We start from the raw sequence: 14,162 nt of genomic DNA, 5'->3' as shown, positions 1-14,162 counted from the left end.
GTTATTTTCCATCTCTAAGTGGTGTTAAATGTGAGGGGGGCAGGCATCATAGAACTCGGGAAGTATGGCCAAAATTTGATAAGATTCTGCAACCCTCTCAAGATTTATATTCCATAAAGTTTTGGCAATAAATTTCTAATTTGGCTACTCATCTGCCAGCCAGGCAGAGGCCAGATTCTAGAACGGGCAATCTTGCCTAAGAAGCCTACATCTAGTTAGCACATGAATGCATCTATGGGTTTAGCACAGTTCTCAAACTGACAGTCTTTTTAATGCGCTTTATTTCTTGTTTGTTGCTCTAGTCAGTCAGCCATCAGAAAAAAAAAAAACTGTCTCATTTCCTAGTGTCGTTGTTGAACTATTGAGATGAATGCTAGGCTTTCTTACAGGGAGATACAATGTAAAAACTAAACAAAATGTGAGGCAGGTGTGCTGTTTGCACGTCACACTGTCAGTAGGTTAGAGCCAGTAAAGGGTTAAAAGTGCATAGCTGTGTATCCATGTGAGTGCCGAATTCTGCATTCCACGTGTAGCTAACTGGAAGGCCACCCGCCCCCTACCTCTCAGACGAGCAGTAGAGAACCAGGGCACAGTGTTTTACAGAACATTGTGTCAGCAGCTGACGTGGCAGGCAATTCTCAGTGCAGACGGCTGAGAAGGCGGCGCTGAGGTGGTAACGGCGCCAAGACCGCCCTGCATGCCTGGATGCCTATGTTACAAATGCTTAAACTTTGGACGATACACTTTGAAAAAGATTTTGGGCAAGACAGAGTTTCCCTATGTAGCCCCTATCTGTTCTGTCATGTCAGCAAGGCTGGCCTAGAACTCACAGAGACCTGCTGGCCTCTGCCTTCCAAGCACTAGGAATAAAACTTCTTCACCTGAATCATTCTTGGAAAAGAAATTCCATGAAAGAGTTTGAGGAAAGACAGAAATTGGGTATCAAGGCCAGTGGCTCCTGCCCAGCTGTTGCCTCCCCTATAGATACACTCAGAAACCCAAGAGCATCCTAAATCAGCCATTGTCCACAGCTCCTTTCTTCTCACCCGAATTTCCTGGCCACTGTGTGCTTCCCAGCACACACGGGATCTTAGGCTACACAGAATCTCTTCTCATGACTGGCAAAGTGGATGCAGCTCTGCAGACTGCTGTCCGTCTCACTACCGTCTCCAAGCTCATCCGAGCGGTTTGCACATATATGTGTATGGGCCCATGTCTGTATTCATATATGGAGTGGAACATACCCATATCCAGCCCTCAGGGGTCACCACACAGCCTTGAAATCAGGATCCCCAGGTTTTCCCAACTCCAGAGTCTAAAAAGACATGATCCAAGGCATGTTATAAAGAAAGCAGACTCTCAGCCCGGTGTCAAACTGAAGTGAGGTCAAAGGCTTTAATTAAAGTCAGCTTAGGCAGGACCCAGCAGCCCAGCTGAGGACCCTCTCACACCACCCGGGACAATTGGCACAAATGACCACACTCTCGGCAATCCCTGGCTTAGAAATGAGTTCCAGTGCCAGCAGCTGGAGTGAGAGGCAGCCACTTTGGGGGACCCCACCTTGTTCAGGGAAGGGGGTTCTAGTCTTGGAACAATAGCCTAGCATCCTCAGCAGGCGTGGGGAGTGTGTCAGGCACCCCCCCATGTGTAATTAACTGTTTCTGAGCCCAGGGGGCACACATTTACACTCTAAAGAGAGACTGCTAGGAGATAATTAGTCACATGTGAGGGCTTGGCTCTACAAACCTCTCTCCTCCTGCTCCTCTCTCTCTCTCTCTCTCTCTCTCTCTCTCTCTCTCTCTCTCTCCTCTCTCCTCTCTCCTCTCTCCCTCTCTCTCCCTCCCCCACCTCCTTCCCTACTCCCTTTCCCTTCCTCCCTCCTCCCTAACCCCTCTGCACTTCTTGCTGTGTTCCATGCATCCACTAACGCTGCTCACTGTCAAACCGACAAACCCTTACTTTGCCAGCTACCTAGCGGTGGCCAGTGTCATTTTTGTGATGTTGCAGCTAGTAATATGAGCCCAGTTGCATAGTCACAAAAGTGATCATTGGAAACTGTGACTGCTGCAGGGACACGGGGGCCCCTCTCTGAGCCTCTAACGACCTGACTTTGCTTGCTGTCCGTTTGCATGGCGAACTCCTCCTCACTCAGTGACCAAGGGTTGGTTTGTATTGCTAACAGTTCCTTCTCTGGGAAATCCTGCTGCCAAAGTTCATATAGTAGCCATTTCCGCTCAATGTTGGAGACCTCGCTTACTGATGACCTGTCTAAGACCAAAATGAGACAACCGTGTATTGCTCATCTTCATGAATAACCAGCACCCGCACCTCAGGTCCTCGGATGAACACATTGGCTCCATGTGTGACGTTTTTGCTTTTCTATTCGTGGTATTTCACACTGTAATAACCCATGATTCTTTGTTAATAAAGTTATAAGCTATACTGCCACAAGTATTTCCACCGTGTCTCCTATCTGGCCCTGGGGCTGCATGTAAATATGACACAGGTTTGGTCTGGTGTGGGTATGAAAATTACAGTGAAATCTCGCAAAGGCCTCCTGAGGCAACCAATCTGAAGAAAACATACCTTGAGCATCCTGTAGAGGAAGATGGGGCCACGAGAGTGGAGATCTGAGTGGCAGCCACTTAGCCTGGGTCACACTCTTGCCTAGAGAGATTATGGGTATGTTTTGCCAAAGTGGGTGCTGAGCAGTTAATGGTGCTCAGACTTACAGATTCCCTGTGTTGTTTCTTAAAGTGCATCTTGTATGCTTGGTCCCATCAGGAAAGAAGTACAGAGTAAACCTAAAGACTGGCCATCTTATGGGCATGCAGATGCTTTCCCAACCTACAGTAGCCAAGCATGCAGTGTGACCCAGGTTTTTTCTGTTAACCTAAAGAGAAAGGGCTTTGAGAGAAAAACCACCCAGTGGGCCTGGTCGTGCGTTTACAGGGCTTTTCCTGTCAGACAAGAGTTTTATCACAGCTATCCCTCAGTCCTGTGCACAGGTCCTACCGAGCCAACAGCTTCATGCTCTGGCTTTAGTTCCCCCCAACCCCCCATGTGTCAGAGCTGGAACTCGGTGGGGAACAGGGGACTTCAGCAGGAGAGGCTACTGGGTCTGCTTTCTAACATGGTTATTCTCCAGGCCTTTTCTGGGCATGCTGGTATGTGGGTGCTGTTGCTCAGGGAGTTTGCTTCTAATTTTTCACCTCCTTCTGGGTCTCATAGTGCACCTCACATCCCTGTCCACAAAAGGCTCCCCCAAAAGGGCCAGAAGAGAGCTTACTTGAGAGCTTTCCCCTCATGGTTCTAAGCGCTCCCCCTCTTTGGAGCCTCTGTGGGTGGTCCTGAGGCTCTAAGATGCTGCAGGTTTTTACAGATTAGAGAGCAGCCACAGATCAAGTGCGGCTGAACAGAGCTTTGAACGTGACCTGTCTGTAGGGGGGCGCGTCTTCTCCAGGCTCTGAGGCTGCCCTGCAGCTCCCACTTTGCTGGTTCCACTGTGGGGGAGGAGCGATTCAGACTTCTGTCAGAAGTACCTAAGTCCAGTAACACTGCAGTAGAAGTCGAAAAAAAAAAAAAAAAGAAAAAGCCTTCTGCTATCAGGCTGCCTGACACTAAATTATCTACTCAGTGCATGGGCCGTAGGCCACCGGCTGCTGCGTCCTCCACCAGGCCTCTCTGCTTGGACGCTTGCAGCCACAGCTGATTGATTTCTGCTTGCCACTAGCAGTCACAGTGCTTTGGAGGCAAAAGGAAACGTGACATATTCCCATTTCTGGTTCAAGGGGAAACAGTTTTTTTTTATATATATTGTCAATTTTTTTTCTCCTTAATTTAAGTCTCATTGCAGGAAGACACATAGCACATTCTAGAACACACCCTTCACATTTCCCCTTCCAATAACTCAGACCCTGTCATTACTTTCCATGATAAGAATATTTTGCTGGCAACTTGAATGTGCCTTGAAAAGTTGTATAGTTGTTACGCTGAATTAAAAATAAACAGATCTTGGAGCCTGTACTATGAATTGGAACCAGCCCTCTGGTTGAGATATGGTTTGGTCAACAATACTTTAAATATTTCACTGTTAGTGCTCATAACTACTGGTCTAAACTTGTACAGTGGAGTTATTTTTTTAAAAAAAACACTCTGATTTAGAAAAATAGAGCATCTTGAGCTTCTTGGAATATTCACCATAATTTACATACAGAGTAGCTAGGACTTTCAGGATGTCATGTTTTGCTATAACACTATTATGTTTCAGTGTGATGAGCAGATTATAAGAAGTTTTGAGCACACAGCACAAAACTGGGAGCTTCTGCACAGGAGTCCCCTCACCAGAGTCACACACAGGGACAGAACAGGAGGGAAGAGAGAGGGCCTGAGGGGGTGAGGCCAGAGGTGCCTGTGGCCCGAGCCTGGAGTTCACACTTGCAAGGGGGAAAGAGCACGCACTGTGAATGTGCAAGGTGTGTTGGAAAAGATCGGTTACCAAGCTGCCCTGAAAGTAAAAAAGTCATTGCATTAGATATGTAAACTCTCCCTCTCTATGTCCCAACAGGCTATTGCAAAAAGTATTTAGGCGTGTGGACCTTGGGGTGGGGCTTATTTGTGGTCGGACGATAGAATCTTGGCATGTCACTGTAACTTTCATCTCTTTTTATTTCAGAAAAGTAAACAAGTGCTACAGAGGCCGCTCTTGTCCAATAATTGTTCATTGCAGGCAAGTATAACTTTTAACATGGATTAAGTTCTGCTCTTTCAAAACGTAACAGATACAACTACAGTGTGGGCTGAGCTTTCTGACTGCCTGGTGAATGTATATAGCTGTCTCTCTAAGGGAAACCACAGGTATAAACTTAATTTACCATTCAGTTTGGCTAGAGGAAGCTGCGGGTCTTTGCCACTACACCTGGACTAAATAGTGCCATGGTCTGTCTCCTATTTCTAATGGCCACAAAACCCTGAGGATCCATGTTCAAGCATGTACGTAACACAATCATAAAGTGGAAAGTGTCTTGGGACACATTGGGAACAGTTGGTAAAGACAGGGATTAGCCACCAGCACCTCTCTGCTTTCAGTGGCTGAGATTTCAGAAGAGTGTTTAAAGCGGCCAGTGTTCTGTATTCAGTCCAGTGGTCCTGTCTCTATTGGATTCCGTGTTCAACTGTCTGTGGTGAACAAATCACACCCTACCTTTCTAGAACTCTCATAGAACATGCCTTTCTACCTGGAAAGAAAAGAAGATATGACCCTAAAGGTCAAGCATCAAGTGTGTGTGTGTGTGTGTGTGTGTGTGTGTGTGTGTGTGTGTGTTTGAACGTGTGCATGTGTCTCCTTTGCTCTCCCTCCCTCTAACTCTCTGCTTCCCTTCCTCTCCCAGCCCCTCTTGAGAATGAGGAAGGGCTTGGTTGTTGGCTTTGCTGAGCCTGCTCACCCGGGATAGGCAGCCTTTCACTCTCTCTCCTTCTGTTGACAGTGACGGCGCGGGCAGGAGTGGAACCTACGTCCTGATTGACATGGTTCTCAATAAGATGGCCAAAGGTGAGAGCCGGGATGGTGTTGCTATAGCAACACAGGGGAGCACTATTCACAGGAGGCCTTGGAAAGAGTTAGCCCATTGTTGTCCCTTTCCTGAGTCAAGTCTTGTTGAAGCTGTCTGCAGCAAGCGTGAGATTTGTGAGGTTCGTCCTTTATTTTTGGTGGAATTATCACACATAGTTGGTCTACAATAAGGGTCTGTCCCATGCAGCTTGATGCTGGTGTGAGGAGGGACAGAGGGCAGCCTTGAACCTTCCAATCCTGCTACAGGTCAGAACGACCTTGGAGTACTTTGTGTAACCTTCTGTTGCTGTTAACTGTTTTTGCAAGATGTGATTCAGTTTCCTGACTCCTTCGCCTAAAAAAATAAAACTGGTTCTAACTTCATCAGCGTGTAGACTTGGTTTAGAGGAGTGTGGGTGTATGTGCGCGTGCATGCACGCACATTCCTCACACAAGTGAAATAAGCACTCTGCTTCTGAGCCACACCCTTCTTAAGACTTCACATGGGTTATGGGCCTGACATGTAGGGCCTGTGCCTCAAGAGCACCTCAGGCATTCCTGTGTTGGGTTTGAAGCTGTGTAACCTGCTAAATTGGCCCAGATAAGATTTTCTGTATTTATAATGACCAAGCACTTGTCCTTGGTCTGTGTAGGAAAAGAAGCCAGGGATAAAACTAAAAAGAACTAAAAAAAGCTAAAACCTCTGAGGATCTGCACCCATAGAACCAGATAAAGCTGCTGGGGAGGCCCAGCATCCGCCTGCCTGCCCCCATTTTAAGCCTCCTGACTGACTTGGATCCCAGAAAGCACAGAAGGTAGCACTCTCCAGTCTCCCTCAGCTGTGAACAAGGTACTCTGTCTGAATACATGGGCATACCATGTGACCTTGGAGTCGGGCACCTGCCACACACCATGCTCCGCCTTTTGCCACCATAACAGACCCTGACAGTAGAGCTAGGTTCCTGTGCATTTCCCAAGAGTGCTAACATTCCTGACTCTGCTTTCCCCTGGCAAGAAGAAAGGGGAAGGGGGAAAAGGGAAGAGAGAGAGACAGAACGGAGAGGCCGAGAGAGCAGAGAGAGCAGAGAGAGAGCAGAGAGAGAGCAGAGAGAGAGCAGAGAGAGAGCAGAGAGAACAGAGAAAGCAGAGAGAGCAGAGAGAGCAGAGAGAGAACAGAGAGAGCAGAGAGAGCAGAGAGAGAGCAGAGAGAGAGCAGAGAGAGCAGAGAGAGCGCAGAGAGAGCAGAGAGAGAGCAGAGACAGCAGAGAAAGCAGAGAGAACAGAGAGAGCAGAGAGAGCAGAGAGAGCAGAGAGAGAGCAGAGAGAGCAGAGAGAGAGCAGAGAGAGAGCAGAGAGGACAGAGCAGAGAGAGAGCAGAGAGAGCAGAGAGAAGAGAGCAGAGAGAGCAGAGAGAAGAGAGCAGAGAGAGCAGAGAGAAGAGGGCAGAGAGAGCAGAGAGAATCCGAGAGGCAGAACAGAGAAGAGCAGGGAGAGAAGAGAGAGGAAGGAAGGATGGAAAAGAGAGGAAAGGGGGAAGGAATGAGAGAGAAAGAGGAGGAAGGAAGGGCAGAAGAAGGGTAGAGGTAAAGGAAGAGGGAGAAAATGGTCTGTCCTTGAGCCCCAACAGATATGATGTGATAAAGCAGTGGTTCCCACAGAGGCCTGAAGAGCCAGCCCAGGGACTTTTGGGCTGGAGCCAAGCACTGCAGCCACCCTAAGGTTCCAAGCGTCCTGTGGTGGCTCTGGGGCAGTGGCTCTGTTCTCTGAGTTGCACGTTGGTTTCAGCACAGCACCAGCCGCCCTGCTGAGCTACGTTTAGACAGGTGCCTGGATGAGAGCCCTAGCAGAGCGCACATGTTCCGACGACGATTTCAGTAGTGCTGTCTGTGTGTGTGGGGGGGGAGCACAACCTCAGTGCTTTTCTTAGAGCCTCCTTATCCATTCATGCTGCTCTGACTGATTTTAAACATCTTTTTCTTACCAAATACGCAGTTACCAGTACTGGTAGCAATCAACGGACCTCATACTTCTTCCCTGATTACCCATCCTCTACTTGCTCTCGTGAACATAATATTTTCCCTTTGTTGCACCAGAATTCCTCAGAGCGATAGATTATTTTAGCTAGATTTTTTTCCATAACTGTTTTTGCAAACAGTGTGCTATAAAAAGGCTCCTTGGCAAACATGTATTTCATGTGAAAAGAAGTGCAGGGTGAATGCTAAAGGTACCAGCCAGAGTTGGGCCCTCGTAGAGGCACTGGCTTGGTGTGATCTGGCATGGGTCTTTAGTGACTCAAGGCCAGTCCGTCAGTTGGGCCCAGGGGGTGGGCTAACTGCCGTCCATTGGCCCAGGCCTGCCATTCGCTAGCTCCACTCTACCATGTAATGTCAGATTCCATTTAAAGTGTGGGCTTGGTGCTCACAATACAAGCCCATCCATGTGGAACTGGTCAGAGCCAGCAGGCTCCCTGCTCTCTGGGATCCATTACCCCCTTTCCAGTCCTGACCTGCTCCCCGTCCCCAGGGGACTGCAGTGTGAAATCCACTGACCTGGGGCCTGGCTGGGGTCTCACAGATCAAAGGGCAGGCGGCCCTCACAGACTGAGGTGGGCCTTTCCCAGGCCACCACCCCAAGAGGCCGCTGGGGTTTTGTCCTGGGTGGCTGGGGTGCCTTTGTCTAGCCTGAGAAGCTGGGGGCCCATGTTGCTGACCCAGTGTTCATCAAATGATCAGAAGCCCAAAGACCTGGACATTCAGCCTTTCTTCCCAGTTCCCTTTCTTAAGAGAAATGAATTGCAGGAGCAGCAAAGAAAGCCTTTGCAAAGCTGGTGTGTGCAGCCACGCTGTCCTCAGAGTCCTCCGCCCTGTGCGCCCGCCCAGCTGCACCCGGCAGCAGCAGCTCTCATTCACAGTCTGTCAGGGATTAAGGCCCCCAGGCCTAACACAGGGGCTGGAAGAATGGAGTTGGAATAATTTAAGTTCTTTCTGTGCTGTCTGGTTTGTTAGCAAGTAGACAATGATGCACTTGGAAATCAAAGTAAATGGGCCCCCGCTCTGGAAAGGCCAGGCTGCACATATGTGGTAGGGTGGTAGCGTTTGGAGATGGCATTTGTATGGTGTTACAGCGAATGTGTCTTCTACTCAGAAGAGATGTATGGTCCCTCCTCCTGAAGGCTGAGATTCTCACCTGGTCAGGCGTGCATTTCCAGCCCTGCTGCCGCCCAAGCTTGTGCTTTCTAAGTTTCATCCCTAGCATTCACCTGCCAGGGCTTCTTCCTATTTTCTTATGATGTTTGAGAGGTATGGTGGCGGGGGGGCAAAGCTTCCGGCCGAGTCTCCACAGCTGCAGGAGCCATAGAGCAATAGCGACTCAGGCAGGGCCAGCACAGAACAAGCACGTGACTGCATGGTTTCGGCAACATTCCTAGCAAGAGTTTGAGAGAGGCAAGGGTCTCTTGGCCTCCGGATGAGGCATGCATCTGGTTTGAATAGAGGCAGGCATCTAGGTCTGCCTGTGCTTTGGCCCCGTACATGCATAGAGCAGGGCAGGTGCTTCTGGTTGGTCAGCTACAGGCCGGGAAGTGTACAGTGTGAGCCTCTGACTCTCATCCCCTGCACCCGTATGTATTAGCATAGACTCACTTAGGGCTGCTGCGCTGTGAGATCCCACAGTCAGAGTGGGGAATACTAGGTGTGTAGCCCCAGACTCCTCACCACCCCAACCTGGTCTTCCAGGTACCACCATTGCCCCTGCGATGCCCTCTCTCATAAAATGTGCCGTCTGTGACTGGTCTAGGGAAGCCCGGAATGCTCCTCTTCCTGAGTCTGACCGACTTCTTCAAGGTCACCCAGTTGTTACTTGGTCTTTACAGAACTGACCATAATCACTTACAGAGAAGTTACAGTTACTAAGTTTGCTCCTCTGGTCCCTTTGCAGCTGTTGAGCTGCTCCCTGGATGTGCAAGATCCGCTGGAATCCCTGGGTTTGGAACTTGTTTAGAGTATGCATATAGGGAGAGGATGGCTGGGTCAGGTGCCAGATCTGTTTCACAATGACTATCCTGCATTCCTACAGTGTTGCACATGTGTGCTGAACACAACTGCTTAACTGTTTTGCTGGGTTCTATTTTTTAAGATATATATATATATATATATATATATATATATATATAATGTGTGTGTGTGTGTGTGTGATGAGCAATTTCTCCCTCACTTCCCACTCTCTCCTGTCCCGCCCCCTCCCACTAGTCCCTTCTGTTCACCTAGACGCTTCACTTCTACTTCCATGTGATTCATGTTTGATTTCATATGTGTGTAAACCAGGGAGCCACAGTGAGACAACACAAAGGCATCTTTCTGAGCCTGGCTTCATTCGCTTAGCACCATCTCCAGTTACATCCCTTTTCCCGCAAACAACAAAACTTCATTCTTTGTTAAGGCTCAAGAAGCGCCATTGTGAATGTCGCCCTGTCCTTGTCCCTTCCTCTGTTGATGGACACCTGAGTTGGTCCTGTCGCTGAGCTGCTTTGAATTCTGCTGCAGCAAACATTGATGTGTATGCTGACCTGGAGCCCTTGCATAAGTTCTGAAGGGTGCGAAAGCTTATCATACAGAAGACGTATTGTTAATATTTTGCTTGTTTTAGAAACCTCCATGCTGAGTCCTATGCATTTGCAGTGCGTAGGACATAGGGCACATGGGTTCCCTTGTGCCCAGCTGCTTGCCAGCATTTGAAGTTACTTATTTTCCTATTGACTGCCATTCTTTCTGTTATTTTTCGGTTTGGGGTGTTAGCCCTCCTGGTGTGTATGAAGCTATCTGATTGTAGTTTGGGCCTGGGTTTCCCTCCTAACAAGTGGCATTCAGCATCTCCCAGGCTTGATTCCCACTCATACATCGTCTTAGTGGACATGGTGGTTCATTCCTGTGCCCATCTGTGAGTTGGAGCTGTTTGATTTCTTGAAGGCGTTCTTTCTATATTCTAAATATTGATCAGTATCAGATTGTGACTGGCACTTTAATGCTTCCCACTCAGTAGTTTGCTCATTTTTCCCTCACTGTCTTGGTTGTATTCTTTGGTGCACAGAAGTATTCAACATTGTCTGAGTTATCTTTTTAAATGGTCCCTGCAAAATCTTTTCTTCTGTTGCTGTTGCTGTGTTTAACATCAGATCCGAGGCCACAGAGAGTCCTCCTTTTCCTATAAGAGAAGTTAACTTCCGGCACCAGGCCTGTGCAGATGGAGGCCTGCCTTGGGAGCTAAGAGTAATCACAGCCTAAAGAAATCCCTGAAGTCTAGTGAGCAGCACAAGCTTATGCAGTACAACACTGTCTCCTGTAGGCAGGGACAAAACATATTCCCCAAGTAATAACATATGGTTCCTTGCTCGTCTATAAAGGTGACACTCCTCCAGAGCTACACTCTTCAGTAAGTAGCCACATGTACCCACGGGAGCTTAAAACCATGGCTGGCGAGATGGCTCAGTGGGTAAAGGCTCTTATCACTAGGTCTAACAAACTGAGTCTGATCCCCAGGGCCCACAGGATGGAAAAAGGAACAGCCCCTCCTCTCACCAGGCCCTGGTCCTGCCTCTGTGGCAGCTGCTGGGCTAGCCTCCTTGCCCCATTCTACCCCTCCAGATCTCCCTCCACAGAGTGTACTGTAGTGTCAGACAGAAGACCTTATCTGCCCATCTGGAAGGCCCTCTCAGCCACTGCCTCCAACTCTAGGACCTCCCTGGCTCCTTCAGTACCACAGAACATTAAGATATATTTTTATTTTTGTGTGTATGAGTATTTTACCTCCTGACATGTATGGAGGCCAGAAGAGGGCATCATTCCCCGGAGTGGGAGTTACAGGTAGTTGGGAGCCACTATGTGTATACTGGGAATCAAAGACAGGTCCTTTGCAAGGGCAGCAAGTGCTCGTCACCACTGAGCCAGCTCTCCAGCCACACACAGGACCTTTTCATGTGTCCTGGGCATGAGCGTAACCTCCCTCCCCATCCTTTATGGAGCTCACTGACACTCATGGTCACTGGGTTATAATCACAGTGACATTCATGCTTTCAAATGCGCAAGCTTCAAGCACGGAGGTGCCATGCCAATGAGTTCAGAGGGAAGGCGTTCACAGTGTCACTGTGTCAGCTGACACTGAACACGTATGACCAACACAGCATCCCCACACAGTGCTTACTGACTGTTTCCAGGTGATAGGAAGTGCTGAGAAGAACTGTCACAGAGCTCAGGAAAGACCCCCAGACCATTTTTCACAGGACTGCAGGGGACCTGACTACTTTATTGTAAGTTGGAAGTAGGTCTTGAGGGCTTTGATGACTCTCCCAAAGGCCTCCAACCAGCCAAGGTCAGCTGCAGAGACCTGCTCTTCCTGAAAAGAGGCCAGAGCCCACCAAAGCAGAGCTGTAGAAGTTGGCCTTTGATGTGTGCAAGGGAGAGAAGGAGGTCATGGGGGACTGCTGGACCCTAATGAGCCAACTTAGAAGGAGCGAGGTCAAGAGCGACTGGGAACAAATCCGTTTCACTCTCGCAGCCTGGAATCACAGGAAGGGAGACAGCCTTTGTGGGTGTTCACAGAGCTAGGACTGCTGACGGTGGGCACAGGAGGGCTAGAAGGATAAAAGCTGGGGTAGAGGAAAATAAGACTCACCAAGGAGACTATGGGAGTAGCCGGTCAGCTGGTATAGCATCAGAGGGTTGACACAAAGATCATGTGTCCATGGCCAGCTCACAAGTGGGTGAATCTGGTTTGGACAGACAGATGGGACAGATTACAGGGAAGCAGGAATGATTCAAGTGTCAGCAAGAAGAAAAAGGCATAAATGGTCACAGCCTGTCTTCAAAGTGGAGATAGCTTGCCCCCCAGCTCCAAAGATTTCAGACCCAAAGAACCAGAAGAAGTGATGGACAAAGTAGGAGCCCCGCCTCTTCTCTGCAATGGTCATCCAGCTGTGTACTGTGTGGGTCAGGCCCTATGTGGGTCCCCTGCCCATGTGCTCTCTCAACGTCTCCTCTGAGCTCCTAGGTGTCAGAGGTGGTGACCAGCCATTGGGGGTGACATCACTACTGCCTGGAACCCGTACCTTGGAAGCTGGGAGCCAGACATGTTCCAGACCAGACAACAGAAGGGAGTTCTAGTACATAGCAGTCTATTGTGGGAACTCCTTCAGCCAATAGTCGTTAAGATACCGGCCCACTGTGGGCGTGGTCTCGTACTATAAAAGCGTGCTCAGCCCTCTTTGCTGCTGGATACGGTTCCAGTTCCCCACATGCAGAGGACTGCAGATCGCTACCCTTACTGTGAGTTTATCACCAAATAAATAACCCTTTGTTATACTCCACTCCAGGCTGTTGTGGGACTCTTTGGTATGACTACAGCTATCTCCTCACAGCCCTTAGACAAAGAAAATGCTTATTTACTAGGAGGGGCTGAGGCTACCATGTCCACATTGTTGTCCTGAGCAGGGATCTGCTGAGCAGTAGGGAATGGCGGTGCCTCTGCCCGTGGTGCCTCTGCCTCACACTCCATTAGCCCCTCCCACATGACAACCACCTAACAGGGTTCCTCCAAACACCTTCCTCCCAGCAGGTCTATTTCCTTTCGGCTGCTTCACACCTCAAAGCATAGGTTAGTCTGTTATTTAGTCCAAATTCGTGCTTTCTCCTCCCCACCCTATGATCCCAGCTGCCTCTGTCCACTGAGCCCCAAGGGCCCCTGGGTGCCCATAACTCACACCAAGATTCTCTTTCTCCACCAGGGTGTCAGGCCTGTAGAGAGCAATTCCAGCCCGTCCATGTTTGATGATAGGGTGGCCTTAGTTCTTGGGCAGTGGCAACTGACCTGCGGTGTTGAGGAGAATTTCGCGTCACTGTCAGGAAAGGGCAACCCTAGGAATTCAGAGTGGTTATGTCACCGGGGCTGCCATTAGTGTCACCTCTGTCATTTTGTGATCTTCCCTTAAGTTCCCCCCAACATCCCAGCATCACTTGTGGGAATCCAGAGCAGTCAGGATCTGTACGGTATAGTCAGAGGCTCCAGAGCAGTCAGGATCTGTACAGTATAGTCAGAGGCTCCAGAGCAGTCAGGATCTGTACAGTATAGTCAGAGACTCCAGAGCAGTCAGGATCTGTACAGTATAGTCAGAGGCTCCAGAGCAGTCAGGATCTGTACAGTATAGTCAGAGGCTCCAGAAGCGGGGGGAGCACTGCTATGCGTTCTGCGTTTTCTCCACGCCCTATTCTGCCACCGTTGCTCTCAGAGCTCTAGATTTTATTATACTTTATTGTAAAGATCTAGAAACATCTCAGTTTCTCCAGACCAATGACTTAGAATTTTTTCAAAAAAAAAAAAGTGGTGTCCATTTATTCTGTCTGGATAGTTTTGGTTTTCAAATGAATACAGAGCAAATGTGTCTCCTTAGAGCCCCAGAAAATTTTCAAAATAGAGAGTATAAGTTATCTAGGTCAGAAAGAAAAATTCTTTTGCCTTGTATTTTTTGGTAAGTCTTTAGTTAGAATCAGTTATAAAATGTATAAAATAGAAACTGCCCGCCACAGAGGCCAGGAGAGAGCAAAGTGCAGTGGAGGGTGTAGAA

The 14,162-nt window shown here is 48.8% G+C and overlaps 1 protein-coding gene across 2 annotated transcripts in view; it reads left to right on the top strand.

Annotated features, from left to right (window-relative positions):
- Positions 1-14,162, top strand: part of Ptprn2 (protein tyrosine phosphatase receptor type N2) — a 733,386-nt gene that overhangs the window by 705,572 nt on the left and 13,652 nt on the right. For both annotated transcript variants that reach the window (XM_085698049.2, XM_048437696.3), the window contains 2 exons: positions 4,676-4,729; positions 5,487-5,551. In XM_085698049.2, the coding sequence (XP_085554175.2) occupies positions 4,676-4,729; positions 5,487-5,551 (119 nt within the window). The remainder of the gene's footprint in view (positions 1-4,675; positions 4,730-5,486; positions 5,552-14,162) is intronic.

This window comes from Myodes glareolus, chromosome 11, assembly GCF_982192425.1.
Source record: "Myodes glareolus chromosome 11, mMyoGla1.1, whole genome shotgun sequence".
Classification (NCBI taxonomy): Eukaryota; Metazoa; Chordata; class Mammalia; order Rodentia; family Cricetidae; genus Myodes; species Myodes glareolus.
The sequence above is the reverse complement of the archived record's forward strand: the minus strand, read 5'-3'. Positions and strand labels throughout refer to the sequence as shown.